At 37.3% G+C, this 22,405-nt stretch overlaps 2 protein-coding genes across 2 annotated transcripts; both read left to right on the top strand.

Annotated features, from left to right (window-relative positions):
• The first annotated feature begins 17,365 nt into the window (after window positions 1–17,365).
• LOC148570708 (uncharacterized) lies at window positions 17,366–18,070 on the top strand. Its single transcript, XM_088507144.1, has one exon. The coding sequence runs from the start codon at window positions 17,366–17,368 to the stop codon at window positions 18,068–18,070; it is 705 nt and encodes a 234-aa protein (XP_088363270.1).
• Window positions 18,071–19,218: 1,148 nt separating this feature from the next.
• On the top strand, window positions 19,219–19,785 carry LOC148570707 (uncharacterized). The gene has a single exon (XM_088507143.1). It carries the CDS (start codon window positions 19,219–19,221, stop codon window positions 19,783–19,785), a length of 567 nt encoding a protein of 188 aa, XP_088363269.1.
• Window positions 19,786–22,405: the final 2,620 nt, after the last annotated feature.

Genomic DNA, 22,405 nt, shown 5'->3' with positions numbered 1-22,405 from the left:
GCTTAAGGCGTGAAAATGCTTATCTTAGAAAGTCATTAAGTGAAATTTGCATATTGACTAACAATTCAAAATGAGTTGTCCAACAAGTTAGACAATTTTTCAAAAAAAAAAAACTTTTTTCTTACCATATGCAAAAAACAATATGAAGCTACCTTAAAAGTTAATGATTTAGATGCAAATAAAAATCACTATTCACTTATGCACATTTTAAGAAAAAATGATACAATGGCAAAAGAGAGTTTTCAATGGATATTTAATTCACTTAGTGCTATAAATTCTAAAGGAATAGATAAAGAGAGAACGTTGAAAAGAATTGTTGTAAAACTTTTCTAAACTTTCTTTTTGCCTTTTTATTCTTCTGTAATTTCTTTATTAGAAAAGACTTTAAATTTGTAATCTAAATATTTTATCTTTTCATATCTTAAACCAAATTACACTACTATAAATTTGAGAATAGTTTGTGCTCATTTGGAAACATCTTTGAATTAACTCAGAACCATGATATGTTTTCAAACTGAGGTGTTAAGATTATGACTTTATCAAAGTTTCTATGTAAATATTATGAGTCTTTGCACTTCACATATTTTTTATGTAAACTGATCTAATAGTGATTTCTTTAACAAACTTAACAATTCTTTTCTAAACAATACTGCTATACGTACAAATATTTTTAGTAAATAAGTCCAATCAAGTTGGTCAAAACCCAACAAAAATCACTCATATAACGTGTGCATGAAACAAACACTTCTTCTTTTTTGGGTGTTTCCACCTTATTCTCCTCCCCATTCTTCTTCTGTTCCAACTGCTATTTTTGTGATTTTTTTATAATTATTTCTTCTTTCTAGTATTATTATAATATTTTTTATTTTTTTATTATTTGTTTGATTTTTTTCTTTTTTTCCTTATTTTTATTCTTCTTGAGAAGGTGAAACAAGAAGAAGAATGAGAGCGAATGAAACAAGAAGGAGAAAAAAAAGAAGAAGAAGAAAAAAAAAAGACAAAGTAGTTTAAGAAAAATATAAAATAATAAAAGCACAAAAAATTTTTGTTTAAAAACACTGATATTTTAGTTATAAAGCACATAAATTATTTTGAATTGTACATATTTTTTAGTTGAATAATAATGAAAATAAAGCATAGAAATTTTTGTTGCAAAATATCAATATTTTAGTTAAAAAGAATAAAAATTATTTTAAATAGTACAAATTTTTTAGTTGAATATAAATAGAGACAATAACATATTCTTGCTAAGAAGTAATTGAAATGAATAAGAACTTGAATAAGAAATTGAATGAAAAAAGAAACACTAACATTTATATAGGAAAAAATAGGATGAATAATTGCTCGTGTGATATATATATATATATATATAGACACAGGGAGAGAGAGAGAAAGATATGAATCACAGCTCATATATATATATATATAAAAGATGTCCCGTACCATATATATATATATAGACACAGGGTCACAGGGAGAGAGAGAGAAAGATATGAATCACAGCTCATATATATATATATATATAAGATGTCTCTGGTACGGGTTAAGAGATGGATTGAGAACTTGCGGGTTGAGGCAGATGCCGGATCACTTGACTGGAGCAATGGGGGGGAGGTACCTGCAAAGACACTCCGACACTCAAGTCAGAATGGATCTGAGAGGTATAAGGTATGAGGAATGAATGAATACCTGGAGGAACCTGGGTCCTCTATTTATAAGTGATGGTGAATATCTTATCTTATCTTATTTGGCTAAGATAAGGGAGACGTTTGAATTATCTTATCTTATCTTACTTGACTAAGATAAGGGAGACGTTTGAATTCGAAAGTTGGTTAGGAGCTCTAGTGGGCCGGTTCCGGGCCTTCTGGAAGGGCGAATCGGGTCGGACCTGGGTAATCAGATTCGGGGACCATTCCGGGTATAGAATTCGTGGGCTGGATCCGTAACAGTTGCCCCCGGAGCGAGAGAGTGAGGGTGCTCAGTCTCATCGCTGGACAAACCTTTTCCTTGCCGTTGTGGTTTGGTAAGGAGATCGTTGTTTGGTTTTTCCAGTCGAAGTCGATGATTTGGGGAGTTCCTGGCCATTTCATGGTCAGGCGAGGAGCGCATTGTTTGGGCGTTTCATCACATGCCAGGTTTGATGACCGTAACAGTTGCCCCCGGAGCATGAGAGTATGCTTTCTTGGTCTCAATGCTAAGTCGTTGGAGAGTCCGATCCTCTGTAGTTCGGGAGACTGTGAGGGGCCTGAAAAAGGCATGACGTCATCCTGCACCAATTGGTAGGATGTTGGTCAGTCTGGCTTTCTGCGAGTTGGAAGACCGTCCTCATGCTTGTTTTGTGTGGCCTTTTTTTTGGGCTGTTATTGTGAACTTATTTTAGACCTCTTGGTGGGACGATTTTGTTTATTTAGCTTATTTGGATTTCTATTTTGTTGGCTTTTCGGGTGATCGATTCATGAGTCACTATTTTTGTTATTTGGATATCCGTTATGTTGGTCTCAGGGTGATCGATCCCCGGGCTACCATTTTTTATTTGGATACCTATTTTGTTATTTGGATATCCGTTTTGTTGGCCTAGGGGTGATCGATTCCCGAGTAGTGGTGTACTTATTTGGATATTCGTTCTGTTATTTGGATATTTGTTTTATTGGCCTCGGGGTGATCGATCCCCGGGCCGCCATTTTTTGTTATTTGGATACCCGTTTTGTTATTTAGAAATCCGTTTTGGTTGGCCTAGGGGTGATCGATTCCCAGGTAACCGTTTACTTATTTGGATATCCATTTTATTATTTGGATATCCGTTTTGTTGGCCTCGGGGTGATCGATCCCTGGGTAGCCGTTTACTTATTTAGATATCTGTTCTGTTATTTGGATATCCGTTCTGTTGGCCTCGGGGTGATCGATCCCTAGGTAGCCGTTTACTTATTTGGATATTCGTTCTGTTATTTGGATATCCGTTCTATTGGCCTCGGGGTGATCGATCCCCGGGCCGCCATTTTTTGTTATTTGGATATCCGTTTTGTTGGCCTAGGGGTGATCGATTCCTGGGTAGCCGTTTACTTATTTGGATATCCGTTCTGTTATTTGGATATCCGTTCTGTTGGCCTCGGGGTGATCGATCCCCGGGCTGCCATTTTTTGTTATTTGGATACCCGTTTTGTTATTTGGATATCCGTTTTGTCGGCCTAGGGGTGATCGATCCTTGGGTAGCTGTTTACTTATTTGGATATCTGTTCTGTTATTTGGATATCCATTCTGTTGGCCTCGGGGTGATCGATCCCCGGGTGTAGCCGTGTTTGGTTCATGTCGTCAGACGGGGCAATGCTTTTGAAATAATGAATTTCATTTGTGGTTTGGGCCTCGTTAAAACCTTCCGATGTGGGTAGGAAAGAGTGCCCAGTAAAAAAATATACAATTGAATAACTTAAGCAATAAATGAAAGTGAAGAAGGCAAAATATAAAAGGTAAAGAGATAGTCTTAAACGACCTTATTCTTGTTGCTTTGGAAGGATGTTTCTTCATATAGTAGCGCCGTAAGTTGGTGGAATTTCAGGATCTTGGAAGCTTGGTCCCATCTAGTCTTTTGAGCCTGCAGGCTCCTTTTCTGATTACCGTCTTGATTTGGTAAGGACCCTCCTTGTTGGGCGTGAGCTTCCCTTTTCCGGGAGTGGGTAGACCGATGTTGTTTTGTCGTAAGACGAGGTCTCCTGGTCCGAAGTCTTGTCGTACCATGCTGTCGGCTTATTCTCTATTTTAGGGCTAGCTCCCGTAGGTGTGCTATACTCCTGACCTTGTCTGCAAGGCCCTACTTTGCTTCTTTGTCGTTTCCTCCCATGGTTCTACGTGGACTTTGGTGTGCATCGAGGTCGGAAAGGAAAATGCCTGCCGCGTCTCGGGATCTCTTGCGTAGGGCTAGGCTAGTGTTGTCGTATTCTACCGCGGTTTCCCGGTCTCCGTGGATGGTTCTGACGGAGCCATCTTCTGCCGTGAACTTCATTAGAAGGTATTTGGTAAAGATGACGGCGGAGAAGTCGTTGATTGTATTTCTTCCGAGGATGACGTTATAAGCGGTGGAGTTCTTGAGGACCACAAACTCGGACAGGATTGTCTTCCTCTGGCTTCCCGTCCCTATGGTAAGGGAAAGAATGATGGAACCGTCTGGCTTGAGGAAGTTGTCTCCGAGTCCTGTTACTCCGTTGCGGTGTGTCTGGAGGTTGTCGTTGCGGAGTCCGAGCTTGTCGAAAGCTCTTCTGAAGAGGATGTTGAAATCTGTTCCCGTATCCACCAGTATTCTTCTTACTAGCCCGGTTCCAATCTTTGCCGAGATGACGAAGGGGGCGTCTTCTGCCGAGGTGCCATGCTGGCAATCCTCGGGGGAGAATGTTATCGCTCTATTGGTGGTGGCGTTTGGGGTTTGGTCTCTGACTGCCAAGATCTTGAGATCCTTCTTCAGTGCTGATTTTGATTTCCCTGGGGTGTCTTTCCCTGTGATGACGTTTACGATAATGGTCGGATCTATTTCAGGGCTTTCCCTAGAGGCTTGTCTCTGTGTCCTCGGGTTACGTCCTTTTTCTGGTGATCTGTCTTTTTCCGCGCGTCTTGGTTCCCTGATGACTTTGGCATACTCGAGGAGTTTGCCATCTCGTATGGCTTGCTCGAGGGCGTCTTTTAGGTCAAAACAATCTTGTGTCCTGTGTCCGTATCCTCGGTGGTAGTCGCAGTACAGGGTCTTGTTGCCGCCCGTTCTTTCCTTGAGTTGTCGGGCCCTCGGGAGAATACCTCGATCGGCTATTTGGTGGTATATCTCGGTGATCGGGGCCGTTAGAGGTGTGTAGTTAAAGAATTTTTCGATTCTGGGGGGTTGGTTTACGTTTGCTGGTTTGGGATGTTCTTTATGGTTTTCTCTTGGTGGAGGGTTATGTCGAGGTGTCGTGCTGCCGTTTATTGGCAGCTACGACTTGGCTTACTTCCTCGTCGTTTATGTACTCCTTTGCAACGCTCTGGATCTCGTGCATGGTCCACACCGGTCTGGTAGTGAGGTGTTTCTGGAAGTCTTCATTCATGAGCCCGTTAGTTAGGCAAAGGATTGCGACTAAGTCCGTGAGTCCGTCGACCGTTAAATATTCATCGTTGAAGCGATCGAGGTATTTCTCGTGGACTCGTCTTGTCTCTGGGTGACTCCCAATAAGCTGATGGGGTGTTTAGCTTTGGTGATTCTGGTGGTGAATTGGGCCATGAACTTCCGTGAGATATCGTGGAAGCCAGTTATGGATCCGTTGGGGAGGGCGTTGAACCATTTAATCGCTGGCCCGGCTAGGGTTACCGGGAAGGCCCTACCTCAGACCGCATCAGCGGCCCCTTCCAGGTTCATCCTGGCCTTGAAGGCCGTTAGGTGCTCCTGGGGGTCCTTGGTTCCGTCGTACTTCATATCCGTAGGTTTGTCGAAGCCTTTAGGGAGTTTTGCTTTTAGGATTCTTTCAGTGAAGGGAGTGGCTCCCATTATCACGTGGTCACTTCTTGTGTGTTTGGCCTCTCGATGTCATCGGTCGTCGTCTGTGTCATATTGATGAGCCGGATTACGTGAGACGCTGTGATCATACCTTTCGCCATGTCGTCGTTCAGGCATCCTGTCGTGTCCGTGGTCACGGGAGATGCTGCGATTGTATCTCTTGGCATTTCGCCGTTCTGGCAATCCGCCGTGCCTGGTTTCATGGCGAGATCTTGATCTGGAGGTTGCGTGACTTCCGTTTTCGGCGTTGTGCTTTTCTTTGGGTGTAACTCGGCCTTTGAGGTCTTGCACCCTGAGGCACAGCTCTTGGATTATCTGGACCGCATTTTCTCCTAGGCCGTCGGGTGGCCGGGCTTCAGTGGGAGGACGGTTGTCCTCTCTTGGTTGTTGCTGGGTTGGGGTTGGTTGGTGATGTGCCGTGCTTATTATCCTCCCGTGGGTGGGAGGAGTGTTATCTTGGAGTTCGGGAGTTGGGGTGTTACGTGGAAGATTGCTCCTCGAGGTTCTCCGTCATGCCGCCACGATTTGGCTGTCCCCCGCATCTGTGCAAGAACCTTGAGAACTTCCTTGATCTCTTGGCTCCTGAGAGGTCTGAGCTTGGCCACGGTGGTAGCGTTTAAGGAGGTCGTTCATGATGAGCTTCCTTATGAATTTTCAGTAAAGTCCGAAGGGGGATCATTGCGACAAAGTTGTCATAGGTGAGGCGGCGGATGGCAGAGGTTTGGAACCTGGTGTTGAAGGAGGTGACCTCGTGGGTTTGGAGGAAGAGCTTGAAGAGTTCAAAAGAAGAAGCAACCACGGTGGGCATGGAGCCAAAATAGAGGGAGAAGATGGGGCCATGGCGCTTGGAGAGACAGGTGAGGGAGTGGTGAATGAGAGGGTCCAAGAGGTGGAGGTGTCCCACTAAAGGGAGGCGAGACTTTGGGCTCGGAGGATTTGGAATTTCACCATTGGAGTAGGGCAAGGGTGCATAAAGAGTGTTATCACTAAGAAGGTGATTGCAAGTCGAAGAAACATTGTTCCTTTGGAATTTCGCCGTTGGAGTAGGGCGAAGGTGTGTTATCACTGCAAAGGTGATGCAAGTTAAGGAAACATTATTCCTTTGGGATTTCGCCATTGGGGTAGGGCAAATGTGTGTTATCATTGCAAAGGTGATGCAAGTTAAGGAAACATTATTCCTTTTTGCTCTCAGTTACACGCAAGAAATCTGAGTTTGATGATTGCTCTTCTGGGTTATCCGCCATGCCGCCACAACGTTGCAAAGTCCCCACAGACGGCGCCAATGTACAAGATGTCTCTGGTACGGGTTGAGAGATGGATCGAGAACTTGCGGGTTGAGGCAGATGCCGGATCACTTGATTGGAGCAATGGGGGGAGGTACCTGCAAAGACACTCTGGTGCGCGGAAATCGTGACAGTTCATTCCTTGGTAACGGCGCTGAAAACTTAATACGCACGTTCATAATCTTAGTTCTTTGTCACAACTTCGCACAACTAACCAGCAAGTGCACTGGGTCGTCCAAGTAATAAACCTTACGTGAGTAAAGGGTCGATTCCACGGAGATTGTCGGCTTGAAGCAAGCTATGGTCACCTTGTAAATCTCAGTCAGGCGGATTCAATTGATTATGGAGATTTAATAGTTAAAAGATAAATAAAACGTAAAATAAAGATAGAGATACTTATGTAATTCATTGGTGAGAATTTCAGATAAGCGTATAGAGATGCGTTCGTTCCTCCTGAACCTCTGCTTTCCTGCTGTCTTCATCCAATCATTCATACTCCTTTCTATGGCAAGCTGTATGTTAGGCATCACCGTTGTCAATGGCTACATCCTGTCCTCTCAGTGAAAATGGTCCAATGCGCTGTCACTGCATGGCTAATCATCTGTCGGTTCTCGATCATACTGGAATATGATCCATTGATCCTTTTGCGTCTGTCACTACGCCCAGCACTCGCGAGTTTGAAGCCCGTCGCAGCCATCCCTTCCCAGATCCTACTCGGAATACCACAGACAAGGTTTAGACTTTCCGGATCTCAAGAATGGCCGTCCATGGATTCTAACTTATACCACGAAGACTCTGATTAAGGAATCTCAGAGATATTCATTCAATCTAAGGTAGAACGGAAGTGGTTGTCAGGCACGCGTTCATAGGTTGGGAATGATGATGACTGTCACGATCATCACATTCATATTAAAGTGCGAATGAATATCTTAGAATCGGAATAAGCTTGAATTGAATAGAAAAACAATAGTACTTTGTATTAATTCATAAGGAACAGCAGAGCTCCACACCTTAATCTATAGTGTGTAGAAACTCTACCGTTGAAAATACATAAGAACAAGGTCCAGGCATGGCCGAATGGCCAGCCTCCCAAGGAGGGTTCAATCATTAAAACATGATCAAAATATGATCCGAAGATGTAAATACAATAGTAAAAAGTCCTATTTATGCTAAACTAGTTACTAGGGTTTACAGAGATAAGTAAATGATGCAGAAATCCACTTCCGGGGCCCACTTGGTGTGTGCTTGGGCTGAGCATTGAGCTTTACACGTGTAGAGGCTTCTCTTGGAGTTGAATGCCAGTTTGTAACCTGTTTTTGGCGTTTAACTCCACTTTGCAACCTGTTTCTGGTGTTTAACTCCAGAATACAGCATGGAACTGGCGTTGAACGCCAGTTTGCGTCGTCTAAACTCGGGCAAAGTATGGACTATTATATATTACTGGAAAGCCCTGGATATCTACTTTCCAACGCAATTGAGAGTGCACCATCTGAAGTTCAGTAGCTCCAGAAAATCCACTTTGAGTGTAGGGAGGTCAGAATCCAACAGCATCTGCAGTCCTTCTTCAACCTCTGAATCTGATTTTTGCTCAAGTCCCTCAATTTCAGCCAGAAATTACCTGAAATCACAGAAAAACACACAAACTCATAGTAAAGTCTAGAAATGTGATTTTTATTTAAAAACTAATAAAAATATACTAAAAACTAACTAAATCATACTGAAAACTATGTAAAAACAATGCCAAAAAGCGTATAAATTATCCGCTCATCACACTCCGACGCTCAAGTCAGAATGGATATGAGAGATATAAGGTGTGAGGAATGAATGAATACCTGGAGGGACCTGGGTCCTCTATTTATAGGTGATGGTGAATATCTTATCTTATCTTATTTGGTTAAGATAAGGGAGACGTTTGAATTATCTTATTTTATCTTACTTGACTAAGATAAGGGAGACGTTTGAATTCGAAAGTTGGTTAGGAGCTCTAGTGGGCCGGTTCCGGACCTTCTGGAATGGCGAAGCGGGTCGGACCCGGGTAACCAGATTCAAGGACCGTTTCGGGTATAGAATTCGTGGGCTGGATCCGTAACAATATATATATATATATAAACAAAAAGAGAGAGAGAGAGAGTAGAACAAAGAAGAAAAAGAAGTTGCATGATGATGACGGAAAACAGGAAAAGAAGTGAGCGGACTCAAAGTGAACCAAGTCACACGAAAATTTTAATTTTTATTTTATTTTTCTTCTTCAAAGTTTTGCAAAGTGCATACGTATATAGTTTATTCGTTGATCACTATATGTATTGACAATTTTATCGAGCAAATGTCATTGCAACATCAAACTTTGTTATCGTCTTGTATTATAATTATATTGCTTTAATTACTTTTCTAATTATTATTTTTTTTTCCAAAAATTTTCTTTTACAACATCAAATTCTTTTATTTGTCCAAATTATTAGACTATATACTTCCTTAACATATTTTTTTTTTTTTACAAAAATTCGATCGAACACCCTTCTTATTTCTTGGTTATACAAACCCATTCACACACTCATTCACTCACACAGACAACCTAGCCACTGCTAGAAATCGTATCTGGTGACTGTTTTCGAGGCAAATAGCTTTGACACATGAACAAATGCCTCAACCACATCTAACCCGCCCCATTGCTTTGCAATTTCTTTTCTTTTACTGCAACGATACTTAGCTAATGATTTGCAAACTATGTCTTTTATATCTTTTTTTTTGTACTAAAGCAGGGTTGAAGTCCATGGATTCTAATTTAAAGGCCTCTATACATAATGAGCCTCTTTTAAAGACCAAGGTCCAGCTCGTCCAAAAATATAAGACTAAAGTCCAGCCACTTTTTTCGACAAAAAACAAATATATAGGATGCAAAATAGGCAGATAGTAAAATTGATCATGTGGGATATCACTAAAAAAAGTTATTTATGGCTTCAACTGGTTCAAACTTTGGTGAGTGCATTAAGTATTAAATATGAACTCTTAAGTGTTGTATGAATGTGTTGTAATATTTAGAATTGGAGGTTGTCCAATTCACTTGACAAAAAAAAAAAAATTTAAAGCAATATTACTCAAAGGATTTTATCTCTAACAAAATATTCATTTTCGGATAAATTTGTCCAACAAATCAATTTTTTCAGATATACTAAATATTTTATTCTTGCATAAGAAGTAATTTTATCCATATGAAAATCCATGAAAAATTTTATTTCTCCTACTTCATTTGAAGGTTCTTTTATTATGAAATAAATAAAATGTTTTACAAAATATACAAACATATAATTGGTTCCTTCTTATAGTATATTTAGGGTTGTCAAATGAACCAATCCACCTTATATAGGTTCAATTCTCTTAAATTCACGGATTATATAAGGTATTTTATTTATTTTTTGTTTATTCATGATCTTCACTTTTTAAACTCAGATTATTTATAGCCAACTAGATGGGTTAAACTGACTAATCCTTTTGTTTCTTATTTTTTATTTTATAAAAAATTAGATAAACATACAATTCTAAGATAAAAAATTATTTTTGACAAAAAATTACTTTTTGGTAAAAAAATTTTAAATAAATATTTTTTAACGGGGTATCGGATTCAATCGAATCACAAAAATTATTATAAAAAATAGTATATTTTAAAAATAATTTTATTGGGTTGCCTGTTTATTCGTATAGACTCTGTTTAAGCTGCTATTTTTTTTTGAGATAATCGAATTTAACCTGTTTAACCAAAAATTTAAATAGTTCTGAATTTAAAAGTAAAAATCTGCTCCATTTAAATGTGTAAATAAGTTGCCTCGATGAATTTAACTCATTTTGACAGGCTTATGCATATCTTTATAGCACAAGAAGAATCAAAATTAGGATAAAATATGTTTTTTGTTTTTAATATTTTTAAAAATTTTTAAAATTATCTCTAATGTTTAATTTAATTCAATTTTATTCTTAACATTTAAAATTAGTTTTATTCATCCTTGATGTTAATCTTTTAACAATTAACTATTAATCAACTTTATTATTTTAGTTTTACCCTTATCATCATCATTATCATCACTACTACCACCACTATCATTGTCACCGCCATCACCATTGTTAAGAATTGATTAACTATTTTGTGATGATAAATATAATTAATAATTTTCTATTATAATTAATTTATTACGATGAGCATTATAGAAATCAATAAAAGATGACTAAACTAGTAGCAAGTTGGGATTGTGCATATCAGTAATATTAAGAAGAATATCATTGAAGAGGATATCAAGTCCGGATTGTAAAGCTGTTGCACATTACAATCAAGCTAAATAAGGAAAGAATTCTCATTAAACGATTATATCACTAGAGAGTAAAACGGCTAGCTTGATCAAATAGGAAAAGATTCCAACATTGAAGAAGAAATCAAAGCCCTATATATATGAATAATTCATTTAAAGAAGAAGGCAACCAATTCGAGCATAATCTGATTATATATACAGCCTTTATTATTTGTTATTTGAGTTGTTCTTGTATATATTTTTTTTTGTCTAGATTTAAACTTATATTAAGAGATACAAATAGTAGACAGATAGTACACACAAAATTCAATTTATTCTTTTGATTGAGTATTTGATTTTAAAAGTGTGCTAGATTAGAGTGCACTTGATTTTTCTTTTTTAGATTGGGTTAGTACTTAAAAATTATTAGGTTTGGAATAGTTTAAGTGTGTTACAAAAGTGAGACTTTTGGAATTAGTGATTATAATCTATCTTGATTATAGTAAAAATACCACTGTGATGGTGGAGAGTGGGGTGAACACGGGTAGCGAGTACCTGATTACCCGTTCGAATCCGAACCGAACCAATTAAATTGGTTCTAGAACCAACGGGTAATTGGGTTCAACCTGAACCAAACCAATAGTCTTTATTAGTGATTAGTTTGGGTATCGGTTTTGGGATGCGGAACCCGAACCAACCCGCGAACCCGATCATATATTAATTAAATAAAAAAATAAAAAATATATATATGACTTTTTCATTAGACAAAGATTATTCAATATTAATATGTTTGAATTTTAATGAGTTTAGTTTTTAATGTATTTGGTGTTTAACATGTTTAGATTATTTCTATTGATATTACATGTTTATTGTACTTGTTGAACTTTTAAGATAAAAATTTGATTTTTTTTTATGAATTTCAAAATCATTGGGTACCCAATTACCCGAACCAAACCAATCTGTTCTTAATCAGTTTGGTTTGATTCGAATACATGTATAAAAAAACACAAATCTAAACCAAACCGAACCAATTATATTTTAATCAGTTCGGTTCTAATTTTATCATAAATTCGAACCAAACCAACCCATACTCACCCCTAAATTATATTGTGGTGTTACTCTTCTCTATCCCTATTCTCTGCAACTTCCATTTGTTCTCTATTCTACTACTGCAGAACGAGATAAAATTTAAAATAATCTTCTGAATTCAGCGTACTGCACAATCTATTTTATTAAGCATTAAAAGTGATTTTTTGATTTAACCCCCTTTTCTCAACTTTCTTGAGGACCTTCAACTCTATTTTTTTTCCTCTGTGTCTCCTATCGTAGCTTCTAGTACGCTTTTTCACTGAAAGCATGTTGTGCCAAATGATATTGTTGCCCGTCACAAAATCCAAGACCCTGGGCAGCAACTTTTTGCCTGGTCAGTGACTGTTTCTTTTTTTTCTAAGGTTCTGAAAATCGGACCAGACCAGCCGGTCTGACCGGTTGAACCGCAAACCGGGACTATTACGGTTAGGTTTAACTTATAAAACTGTTAATTTAAAAACCACCTAAAAATTGTTGAATCGGCTGAGAATCGGCCGGTCAGACCGAACTGGAACCCGGCCGGTTTTGCTGAAACGGTGCCTTTTTGGGTTTCAGATAAAAACAACAAAGGAAAGCGTTCAGCGTTCAGTCTCCTCCTCCTCTCAAACTCACTCTCAAACAAAAAATAAAACTCTAGCAGTAGCCTCCACCGCCGCTGCAAGGAAGGAGACACTACCGCCGTCCGTCGCGCCATCGTCGTTCTTGAGCTCTCCAACCTCTGTTCACTCCAACTCCTCTCAACTCTCACTCTCTTAAACAAAGCTATCTTCCCCCAAAAAGAAACCCTAGCTTAAAATTGCTTCCGCCGCCGTCCGTCGTGCCCAGGAGCTTCTGTCCTTGTCTGGTCGTCGTCGTCGTGATCCAAGTCTCCAACTCCTCTCCTCATTCACCAATCACAGCTTCTTTCTCGTTCTCCGCGTCCGTCGTCTAGTCTACCTCTGCTCACCACGTTTCTGCCGCCGTCCATCATCGTGCTTGTCGCCTGGTCACCGTCGTCCGTCGCGCTCAACCACTTTTCTTCATACTCTGCCCAGACTGCTCAGATCGAAGAAGGCAATGGCTTCTCTACTCACTGCCAATGCTTGTTTTTCTTTTTGTTTTTATTTTTCGTTCAGATATTATACTGATTATTGAATTATTGATTGATTATTGAATGTTTAATTGATTATTGATTAGCTTTGCTCAATGCTGTTGTGATATACTCTGCTGGATTTTGTGTTCTGTTATGTTGTGATTCTGTGTTCAATTAAAATTTTGTTTGAGAATTTAGCTTTGCCATGCTTGATAAATTATGCATTTCTTGAAATCTGATTTTGACAATTTGAGTTGTTTATGAAGCATAGTTCACTGTTATTAAGGAGTGTATGAAGCAGATTACTTGCTGTGTTTGAAGCTGTGTATTAACTAAATTAGTTAATTTATACTTAACAAAGGGTACAAAAGATAGTGAAATCACTTAGTAAAATTAAGTTCTGTTCGTTATCGAAAATATATATCTAGTATATCAATTGAGATTAGTTTTGTTAAAAAGGAGTCTTGGGATGAGTCTTGAACATATATGTGCAAACTCAATAACATTGTTACTATATTGATTTTCTAAATAGCAATTACAGTGTTCTAGCATTCCAACTTCCAAGTTTTCCTTCTTTTTGGTTTTTCATCCTGATTTTTAGTAGACTTTGTTCATGATCATCGACTAAGATCACTTCAGGCCATGTTAAAATTGTGAAACTATTACTTGTTCATTATAATCAGTCTTATGTTTATCTTTATTAATCTTTATTAATTTTTGTGCTAACAATTTTGTTATTCAGAACCTTGCTTTGTCCCTGTTAATTAACATACTTACATACATGATGAAAGACCAAAAACAACTAATTGATTTTTGACTTTGTTATTAGAAAATCACTGCTAATTGGTAGATGAATTGAAACTTAAAAGTGCTATTGGCTAAGCTCAATAAACAGTAACGGGAAAGAGTGCAGTGTGTGATAATTAATGCTTCTAATACTCGGTCCAAAAAATAAAAAATAAACCCATATATAGTATATGTATACAGAATTTAATATCATCTGTAAAGATGAAAAAATAAATGTTATTAGTCTGAAATCCATTAAATTTCTGGTACTTTATCACAAAGTTAATCTGGCTAATCTAAAATTCTTTTTGATTGATGATTTTTTGTGTAGTATTTTAAATTTGGAAGATATTTTAGAATATTTATTTATAATTTATATATTATTTTATTCTAAAACGATTTTTTTTATTGAACCACCGGTTAAACTGATTAGACTAATAAACTAATAAACCAATAATTAAAGCGATTTGATAACCGGGTCGATTTTGAGAACCTTGCTTTTTTCTTCTTTCTGTCCTTCTCTCTCTTTTGTTTCCGATCTCTCCTTCTCTTTTCTTCTTTCGTTTTGTTCTGTCCCTTTTCGTTTGGTTTTATTCTTTTCTTTTAGTTTACACGTGTTGTTTGTGTGTCTTAGAATTAGGAAGTTAGAGTTAAGGGTTAGGGTGAAGAGTGGAGTGAAATTTGGGATTAAAAGAGATTTTGTTAAAAATGAAAAGAATCAAAGATAAAATTAGAAAAAAAAATTGACTAATAATTGACTATCAAAAAATTGACAGCACGAATAAAATTGATAAATCATACTTTATCCTGAAAGTTATCATCCAAAATAAAATATATAAAAAAAATTGTGATTTTAACACCTAATTCATCATATCTACAAATGGCAACATTTCATCATATTATACATAGTACTTACCAAATAGATACCTGTTATGAGTTTTGTGAGCTAATATCTGAAAGAATCTCTTATTAAAAGCTTGAGAATTAAAAGAGTCTTATAGAGTACGATATAATTTTTATGGTGAAGGTTATTCCAAAATCTTGTAACTCATTACCTTAGTGCTTTCATCGAGAACTGACTAACAAAAACGGGCTACTTTGACCGGTTTTGACCAGTAGAAATTTCTAAATGTCAATAAACCGAGTAAAGTATTATTGAGCGAAGTTTTGCAAAGTAGAGCCGTCGGACTGCCAATTCTTAATGGGTATGTTATGCTTTGGGTATCCTATATTGGATAAACACCTAAAAATATTAGAGTCTTCCACCATACCAACTAAATAATAATTCTCTTACGGTATTATAACTCACTATGTTCAAATAATTTTCCTATCTCTCCGACCCCAAACTGATTAATCGCAAGTTTCTGGATAACATGAAGCACAAGGGGGAAAATTGCAAAGATATTCCATACCGATTCGGAATTTTGTCTTAAACACGCACATGATTCCCAGCTCCAACCATTCTGAATTCGGGACAGATGAGACGCCATATTTGTCATATTCACGTGTGCCTTGTATTTATGTGTATGTGTATCTTCTCATTTTCATTAATTAATTAGTCTCAAGATCAGATAGCTTAGCTTCTCTCCGTCTATTTGTAGCATAGTATTGTTAAACGCTGTTAGCGAAGGAACATAACGTAAGAGTAGATATCACTAGCTGACACTACATATGAATTCTGAATGCTGATACCTTCAGAAGTTACAGGATATGTTTATGTCTTCAAGTGCAACTCAATCCAATTGCGTTATACGCTTCAAAATCGTATCTTATATCCATTGACTTTGACCAATAAAACCAATTGTCCCTCTTGTATATATATAAAGAGAAAGTTATTCTAAAGGAGTATTAAAAAAAATTTTAATATTAAAATTATTAAAAATGATTAATTTCTAGAATTTTTAAAAAGAAAGATATTTTTTATATAGAGACAATTATATTTTTAGATTATTTTCTCGTTTATCTTTTTTATAAACATTTTTTCTTTAATTATCTTCCGTATTCAAATTCTTATTAATAATACATCTTCATCTATAATAAAAAGTTGTTATGGAGATCTCTAATTTAGTGTTATAGACGCCTCTGTCTTATTCTCTTTTAGTAGCACCATACTAATTGTAAATAATAGATACCATTTGAAAGATTAAGAGTGGGTGGACTTTCATTCTACAATTCTTACGGAAAGACTTCTTGATAATTACACTAGTTTTGAGAGTCTCTAATCTCTAACTGATGTTGCTAGTGATATCGATGTTGTTGTTAACATGATTCACTCCAAATATTTCATTAAGAAAATTAATTTTGACTAATCCCATGTCATGGAGTAAGCTCTTTCCTATGCACATTCACCATGTTGGCTAAGATATATTTATTAGAAGATTTACTAACGATAGATGAATGGATTGCAGCAATCTTTTTTGTTTTGTTAGTTTATAGATGAAAATGTATCAATAAAGATTTGAATAGGATAAACAATAAAAAAAAAATACGTATTTTAAAAAATAAATAAATAATTTAAGAGTATAATCATCTCTTTAACAAAATAGATTTAGTCCTTCTCCTTAAATATTTTAAATTTAGATATGTCAGTTTTTCACTCTCATCAAACAATAAGTTATCATATTAGTCAAAGAAAAATATTGAATTAATATTTAATTTGATCTTTGATATTTAAAGTCACATTAAAATTGATTTTTAAAATTTTAATAGATCCAAATTAGATATCCAAATTTATAATGATAACTTGCATTAGTCTCTGAGTTCATCTTTGTTAACATCATACTAATTTAACACATTAACTTATTACATTGAATAAAATAAAATGACGTCTTTTTATATTAGTGCCTATGTTTTAAAGAAATGACATTATTTTATATGAAACACATCTTTTTTCATTAGTGATGATCATATAATAAAATGATTTTTTAACTTTACTCGTGTAAAATGATATTATCTTGTTGAAATTAGACACCAATATAAAAAGATACATTTTGTTTATGAAATTTAAGGGTAAAAAACATAAACAAGCCAAAGGGATTTTAATTTGACACAAATGAGCCAAAACAAATTCTGTTTCAGCAATCAACCAAATGGTATTTCTATGTAGTTCGAACCAAATAGGTTCGAACTCACCTTCCACACAATTCGAACCAAATAGGTTCGAATTACACCTATACGTCAAGCCTAAATAAATCGAACCAAATTGGTTCGAACCATAACTTAATAATTTGAACCTAATAGGTTCGAATTACAATGAGCATATTTCGAACCATTGCGGTTTGAATCAGTGAGGATGAGAGCTCTATATATATGGTCTGAACGTGAGTTACTATCATTAGAGGTGGTTTACATGGCTAGTGAGGAGAGTTTCGCAGTGTTGGCTCACCACAGAGGAACCATTAAGAAGAAAACTCGTTCTGGTGTGAAGTTCACTGATAAGGATCCTCTCTGCATTATCGTAACGCCTACGACAAGGTATGAGGACCTTGTTAGCTCTGTACTGCAGAAACTCGGGCTGGAAGGTGTGAAACGGGTTAAGAACTTTTTTTATCGATTTCCAATCACGGTGCTCCAGAACACCGTAACGTACGATTGTTTCACGATCGGGAGTGATGAGGACTTGCAGGTCATGTTTCATTGTCGCCGGCAGTTTCCAGAGGTTAGGACACCTGAACTATTGGCAAAGTTGGTTGACGCGGTGTCCAGCTCGGGAGGTTCGAACCGGAATACCACCACTTTAGCCACGGTAGCCGGTTCTAGCTCCAGGCCTGCCGTTGCATCTTCCTCCGTCCCTGCGTACGAGCCACCCGTCCAACCTGTCGCCTCCCCTTCGTTCGCTGTTGATCTCATCGACAGTGTAGGCGACGAGGTCGGTGAAGGTGGGTATTTGCCGACATCTTTACAGTGTGCTGCACCGGCTGGGGTTGGAGATGGATTCTTGGATGATCCAGAGGACGATGACGTCGAGCCGAATATGATTGCTGATGACAGTGGGGATGATGTTGGAGCAAGTGAGCCTGCTGGGGTGGTCGGTGGTTTTAGCTCCGGCACGTAGCAGTACCCTCCGCATTTTTCCTCTTTTGACTTGGATGCCATGAGGCAGGAGGGGGTTGCTGGGCAGCCGGCTGGATTTGGCGCTAGAGATGCTGAAGGGTCTGCAGGTCTGACAGAGTTTCAGGTTGGTCAGCAATTTCCGGATAAAGAACAGGCCCTGTTAAGTGTCAAGACTTACAGCATACGGCGAGGGGTACAGTACAAGGTGGTGGAGTCCGACTATCGCCGGTATGTGGGCAAGTGTTCTGAGTTCGGCAATAGGTACACATGGTTGATTCGGCTCAGTCTCCGACAGCGCAAGGGGATTTGGGAGGTCAAACGTTACAACGGACCGCATACTTTTCTCGCCACCTCGATCTCCAGCGACCACAGGAGTTTGGATTACCATGTGATATCGGCATTCGTTATGCCAATGGTTAGGGCTGATGCATCCGTCAGCATCAAGGTGCTCCTAAATGCCATCGCCGCACACTTTGGGTTTAGGCCGACTTACAGGAGGGTCTGGTTGGCGAAGCAGAAGGCTGTTTTCCTCATCTATGGTGACTGGGATGAGTCGTACAATGAGCTCCCAAGGTGGGTGTTAGGAGTCCGGTTGACTATGCCTGGTACTGTTGCTGTGCTGAGGACGAGCCTTGTTCGTGTCGGTGGACAGGTGGACGAGTCTCGAGCTTATTTTCACAGACTATTCTGGACCTTTTCCCCATGCATCGAGGCATTCCGTCATTGCAAGCCCCTAGTTAGTATTGACGGAACCCATCTGTATGGCAAGTATGGGGGAACGTTGCTTGTCGCGATTGCACAGGACGGGAACTCCAACATACTCCCCGTCGCCTTCGCATTAGTTGAGGGTGAGAATGCTGAGTCGTGGTCTTTCTTTCTCTCCCACCTGCGTGAGCATGTGACACCGCAGCCGGGTCTGCTGGTTATCTCGGACAGGCATAACGGCATCAAGGCCGCCCTTGAGGCTCCTGACGGAGGCTGGTTACCTCTATCTGCATACCGGGCCTTCTGCATTCGACATGTTGCGGCAAATTTTGCCCTCACCTTCAAGGGCAAAGACGAAGGAGGCTACTCGTGAATGCGACGTACGCTAAGACCGAGGTTGAGTTCTAGTACTGGTTTGATATTCTTAGGTCCGAAGACCCGGCGATGTGTGACTGGGCTAACCGGATTGAGTATTCCTTGTGGACCCAGCATTGTGATGAAGGGCGTAGATTCGGACACATGACGACGGATATATCTGAGTGTGTGAACTCGATCCTCAAGGGCGTCAGAAACCTTCCTGTGTGCTCCCTAGTGAAGGAAACATATGGAAGGTTGGCCGAGTTATTTGTTCGCAAAAGGAGGGAGGCTGAGGCGCAGATGGGAACCGGACAACAATTTAGTCAGCACTTGGTGAAGTGTATAGAGGCCAACTTGAAGACGGCTAGGTGCTTCACGGTTACCGTGTACGACAGGGATAACTCCGAGTTCACCGTCGCAGAGACAACTCCGACTGGTTCTTTCTCACTGGGTACCTACAGAGTCTCGCTTGCATCTCGCACATGTGACTGCGGATACTTCCAGGCACTTCATTTTCCGTGTCCCCACGCACTGGCATGCTGTGCCTACTCACGGCTTACATGGGAGCCTTATGTCCACCAGGTGTATCGTCTTAGTTTGGTCTTCAGTGTCTATCAGATGGGTTTTACACCTCCCATTCCGGATGGTTTCTAGCCACCATATGACGGGCCGACTGTCATCCCTGACCCCAATAAGAGGCGTGCGAGAGAGGGTCGTCCCAGGTCCACTCGGATACGGACCAATATGGACGAGGCTGATCCGAACCGGCCAAAGAGATGTGGGCTTTGTCGGCAGCCCGGCCACACACGTCGGAGTTGCCCACAGCTCGGAGGCGCAGAGCACACACGGGGACATGATTAGATGTATTAGCGGCTTTGGTACTTTTGTTATTTCAATTTAGCTTTTAGATTCCGCAATTATCGGTTTTCTTACTTGTGCTTGGTGACGCATAAAATTTGTTAACGTCACTGCGATGTACCTCGAATGGATTTTTACTTAATGAATATGTTCTGCCACCGCAGTTTTAAACGAAATGTTTCTCTAAGGCACACCGGCAAAAAAAAAATGTAGGACTCTTATTAAGATATGATGCGGAAACTATGTTCGTAACTTAAGTTCCTTCCTGTGACTTAATTCATAGTAATTCGAACCATCCTATTTCGAATTACTTGGTAAAGTTATGCTCATTGTAATTCGAACCTATTAGGTTCGAATTATTAACTTATGGTTCGAACCTATTTGGTTCGAATTATGTGGAAGGTGAGTTCGAACCTATTTGGTTTGAACTATATAGAAATGCCACTTGGTGGATTGCTGAAACAGAATTTGCTTTGGCTTATTTGTGTCAAATTGATCTCCCTTTGACTTGTTTAGGTTTTTTACCCGAAATTTAATTTAGGAGTCAAGCCTTGCATTTCAAAAACTAAATTAAATATTAACTCAAAAAATATTAGAGCTAATATTTTTTTATTAATATTAACTAAAAATTTAAGTTAATACTTTATTTTTAATTTTAAAATTTAATATATTTTATTAATTAAATATTAACTAAAAATAATAAATTTTATTGATTATACCAAATATATAATTAATTATTAGGGCAAATCACTATATTAAACCAAGAGAAGAAAAAATTTACGCAAATAAACCAAATAAAAAATTGCTTCATGAATCTACCAATAGCCATTTTTATATAGTTCGAATTTACTCAATTCGAACTCCATTTACATATAATTCGAATCATATTGATTCGAATTATACGAACACGCACGCACACACTAATTCGAATCAACCTGATTCGAATTACACACATACAGTAATTCGAATCAGGTTGATTCGAATTACACCCTGATTTATTAAAAAAATTAATAATTTATTAAAAAAATTTATTAAAAAAAATAATAATTTAAAAATTAAAAAATATATATTTTATTTCATACATTAAAAAAAAGCTAACAAAATATTTAATTACGAGACTTCTTTAAAATATTAATGAGCTATTAATTCGAATTCTATACAATACACTTTTGTCCATTTTTAATAGCTCATAAATATTTTTTAATAAATTTTTTTAATGAATTTATTTAAATTATACTACAAAAAATATTTTATTCTATGCAAAACAATTTTAAAAAAATGGCTTAAAAAATGTTAGGAGTGCTATAAAAATTTGTAATGTTCTAATGACTTAGGTAAATACATGCATGTACTCAAATTTTAAATAAAGTACTCTACATAGTCAATAATAATTTAAAAATTAAAGAAAATATTTTATTCCATACAAAACAAATAAAAATATATTTTATTTATTTTTTCACACATATTTTCTGTCATTATATTGCCATTGGAATCCTCATATATTTCTAATTTCTCAACCTAACCTTCACAAATTCTAACACAATCTTCATATAATTTTACTTGAGATATGTGTCTCATTTTTTGTGATTTGTATAAGTGAATCAATATATATAAATGGGTAATAGACGTATCAGTACAAGTTTTATTATTGACTAATGATAACTCTATTTATATTAATATAGAGAGTAAATTAAATAAATATTTAAATTATTGGTCTCTAAAATTTGAAATAAAATATTATTCTTCGTTATAAATATGTTTATTATATTTTTTTAATTTTTAAAAGCTGTTTTACCAAATACAATTATAGTACTTGTGCTTGTTAAAAGCTATTTTTAATGTGATTTTACACAATTATATGGTGAGCAATTCGAATTTTATACAATACTCTTCTGCACATTCTTGATAGCTCATGAATATTTTTTAATAAATTTATTTAAATTATACCACAAAAAATAATTTATTGTATGCAAAATAATTTAAAAAACATTTTTTAAGCCATTTTTTAAAATTATTTTGCATAGAATAAAATATTTTTTGTAGTATAATTTAAATAAATTCATTAAAAAAATTTATTAGAATTTGTTACGAAAATGGAGTAATTCGAATCAATATGATTCGAACTTTCCCTTGTTACGTGATGCATGTAATTCGAATTGACTAAATTCGAATTATGGTTGTCTAATTCGACCTTACTTGATTTAAACTACTTGTACGTTTGGGTTGGTCATAATTCGATCTAGGTTGATTCGAATTATGAAGAAATATAATTCGAATTTAGTTGATTCGAATTACATTATAGTGTACTCTGGTTGATTGATAAATAAAATTTTTGTTTGGCTTATTTGCGTAATATCAATCTCCCCTTAGCATATATGTGTTTTTTACCCTAATTATTATTGTACATATTAAATGC

The sequence above is a fragment of the Arachis ipaensis genome, chromosome B3 (assembly GCF_059453495.1).
Source record: "Arachis ipaensis isolate K30076 ecotype BB chromosome B3, ASM5945349v1, whole genome shotgun sequence".
In the NCBI taxonomy this organism is placed as follows: Eukaryota; Viridiplantae; Streptophyta; class Magnoliopsida; order Fabales; family Fabaceae; genus Arachis; species Arachis ipaensis.
The sequence above is the reverse complement of the archived record's forward strand: the minus strand, read 5'-3'. Positions and strand labels throughout refer to the sequence as shown.

Excerpts from the sequence above, each read along its gene's own strand:
- LOC148570708 (XM_088507144.1), top strand. The coding sequence starts at position 17,366 with ATGGCTAGTGAGGAGAGTTTCGCAGTGTTGGCTCACCACAGAGGAACC.
- LOC148570707 (XM_088507143.1), top strand. The coding sequence starts at position 19,219 with ATGTGTGACTGGGCTAACCGGATTGAGTATTCCTTGTGGACCCAGCAT.